Source organism: Ostrea edulis, chromosome 1, assembly GCF_947568905.1.
Source record: "Ostrea edulis chromosome 1, xbOstEdul1.1, whole genome shotgun sequence".
Taxonomy (NCBI): domain Eukaryota; kingdom Metazoa; phylum Mollusca; class Bivalvia; order Ostreida; family Ostreidae; genus Ostrea; species Ostrea edulis.
Genome location: NC_079164.1, coordinates 36,701,634 through 36,704,517, shown reverse-complemented (window position 1 = coordinate 36,704,517; position 2,884 = coordinate 36,701,634). Strand labels below are relative to the sequence as shown.

The following is a 2,884-nucleotide window of genomic DNA, read 5'->3' as shown; positions in this document are numbered from 1 at the left end:
GTGACTTCTCGTAACGGGTCAACAGAGTCCTCAATCTATTTTCAAATCCTCGTTACCGCGAAGAGTTTTCAGCCCCTTGTATCCCAAAGATGACGGACCATACTTTTGGATAGATTTATATGTGACCAGATATATTTTACTTTACATTTCTTCCTGCTAAGCAAAACGGAAGTGACATGAAGCATATTCAAGATCTGACCGTGCGTGAGACATTGCAGATCTAGCATTTAAATACCCCACTAAAGACAAGATTTCCGCATTCCTATATTTTAAAAAAAAATTATGTCAAGGTAGTACAATCGATAACAATTTCAAAATATAAAATACGCTACACCTGTATTAACCCAGGTGGATTCTGGGAACCTGATTATTGCTTGTATTTGTCCTGACTTGCTTTACACAAGTAGGGTTTTTCTACGTCATTTATACACGCAGTGATTTTACGAGAGATGTCAATGTTCAAAGGCAGAATAAAATATATCTAGATGTTAAATCCAATTGTTAATTTCATAGTGAGGAAACATAAAGACATCTGACAGTCCCCTGATAAATAATTGATTGCTGAACACCAACTAACTTTAAGGAGAGATTCATTTTATTGAACACGAATAATTACGAAAAGAGACATCATAAACGAGGAACAACACCAATTACTAATACAGTCACTACGACAATTTTGTGAAATCAAAATGGTTACAAAATCAAATACGAAACTAATTACAAAACATATCTACTATCACAATTTTGCTATGTCAAAACGATTACAGTATCAAATTCTAAATTAATTACAAAGCATATCTACTATGACAATTTTGTTAAGTAAAAACGAGTGCAATATGAAATATGAAACGAATAAAAAAAAAGGGGGGGGGGGTCTACTATCACAAATGAAAGACAATGGAGCATAGGGATGGCAGATTTGCAAAGTCAAAACGGGTACAATATCAAATACGTGATGAAAGACACTTGGTAAAGTTATGGCTATATAATACAACGAGCGAGTTTGCTGGAACTAAAGTTTAAACAGTATGTACATCAGACAGTACTTTACAGGGATACACAAAAGTTCACAAACTTATTTCACATGAATGAAACGGAAGAGAGGGTAAATTAAAAAAAACATAGCGTATCATTGTGACTTCCTTGAATGAAAATTTAAATTTGAGTTCGATCTTACATTATTATTCTATACTTCCTTTCAGGTTCGTAAGGTACACGCGGAGATTTGTGCCAATAGGCGAATGGGTTGTACTATGTAAATACTTCCTCGTTGGATGATTCTGGCAACGAAGATCGATGTTGAATTGAATGGAGATCAATATTTGATCGATTTTTGGCAGTGGAAATCGATGTTGGATTGATGGTATATGATTTGGTCACTGGGAATTCTGACTAGAATCAGTAAATAAGGTAACCCGAATTTCACCCTGAGTGTAAATGTGTTCACAAAATAGAAAAAGCAAGCACATTCAAGCTAAAGTTTTAAAACCATAACGCTTTTGAATTCGTAGATCGGGTTGTCATCTTTCTCTTAACCAATCACTGCTGTAGCTGAGGGGCACCTGCCATTTTCTTGCAGACACAGCCGTTAGAGACCCTCTCCCAGTGATAGTTATAGACATATACGCCGTTCTCATCACAAGCCGTGACACGCAGTACTTTTCTGTAGTAATACAAACGTTCGCAATGTGTGGAATTGTTGTTTATTCCTTCCATTCCTACACATGACTGGCATTTGCAATGAACCTGCAGCAGCATCCGGGGTATTCTAAACTTGTCGAAATCCATAACCTTAAACCCAGGACAGAGATCCATATTTTGTAAAAGATCTGTGGGACATTCTGAGCTTTCGTTGTCTAATTTGACGTACAGTCTATTGATGAATTTGACTGGTATGGGGGAGATGCTTTTTCGTAATGAATCAAGCAAATAAAAACTTTCTGGCAAGTCGTTATTATTACTGAGTCCTCGTTTTAACTTTTTCATCTCCTTGGGATTTGGATTGCGACATGTCTTTGAGTCACTTTCCATCACACACAGGAATAATATAAATGAAAGCACTTGAAGGAAAACCTGTATAATAGAAATTCAAAATCAATATACATATGTAGGACAGTGATAAGAATGTCACTGATTAAAGTTGTAGTGTTTTAATGGAACATTTAAGATAAGTTTTAATCTACACCAGACATGGGACGGTCAGTTAAAATGACACCTGGGTGTCGCTTGAAATCAATCACAGGTATAAAAAAAACAAAAAACAAAACGATGATTAAAAAAGTAAAAAAAAAAATTATATAAATTAAACCATAATTTCAAGTTAATAAACCATTATAAAATTTAACAATATTCTAAACTCCTATTAGTTTGAAAAGATACCTTTTCCACCAGCATGTTGGATTTTAAGGAGTTAGGTAGTTTTGTGCGTCTAAACAGTTTCACTCAATAATGTTATTTAAGATTTTTTCGATGAAGACAAGAAAATATAGTACCTATATATATAGTATCTTGAACTGGACTGTTGAATGACTCGATGGGGTGTCCCCTTGTCCAATAAGCTAAAAAAGGGAAGTTAACGAGCGCCAGCGAATAGCACGCGTACAAAGGGTAACCCGACAGGAAAATACCCAGCTGACTATTTTTAGACATCCGACTCCACTGAACATTATACGACAAAATAGGAAATAAAGGTTTGATATAGGCATTTAAAGATTAATGCAATTAACAAGGAAAATCAAAATTAACATGATATGTATGTTTGCTTCAATTTGATTTGATGTAAAAGAAATTCAGAATATTTTTGAACTCTCCAACAGATTCCCTGCAATTAATGCATGCACGTGTCACTGACACCCCGAGATGACGACTATGATATAATTCTCTT

At 35.0% G+C, this 2,884-nt stretch overlaps 1 protein-coding gene across 1 annotated transcript; it reads right to left on the bottom strand.

Moving 5' to 3' along the window:
• Window positions 1-573: 573 nt before the first annotated feature.
• On the bottom strand, window positions 574-2,539 carry LOC125668146 (uncharacterized). The gene is made up of 2 exons (XM_048902360.2): window positions 2,380-2,539; window positions 574-2,073 (listed from the first exon to the last, which is right to left on the bottom strand). Exons 1-2 carry the CDS (start codon window positions 2,392-2,394, stop codon window positions 1,540-1,542), a joined length of 549 nt encoding a protein of 182 aa, XP_048758317.2. The 5' UTR covers window positions 2,395-2,539; the 3' UTR covers window positions 574-1,539.
• Window positions 2,540-2,884: the final 345 nt, after the last annotated feature.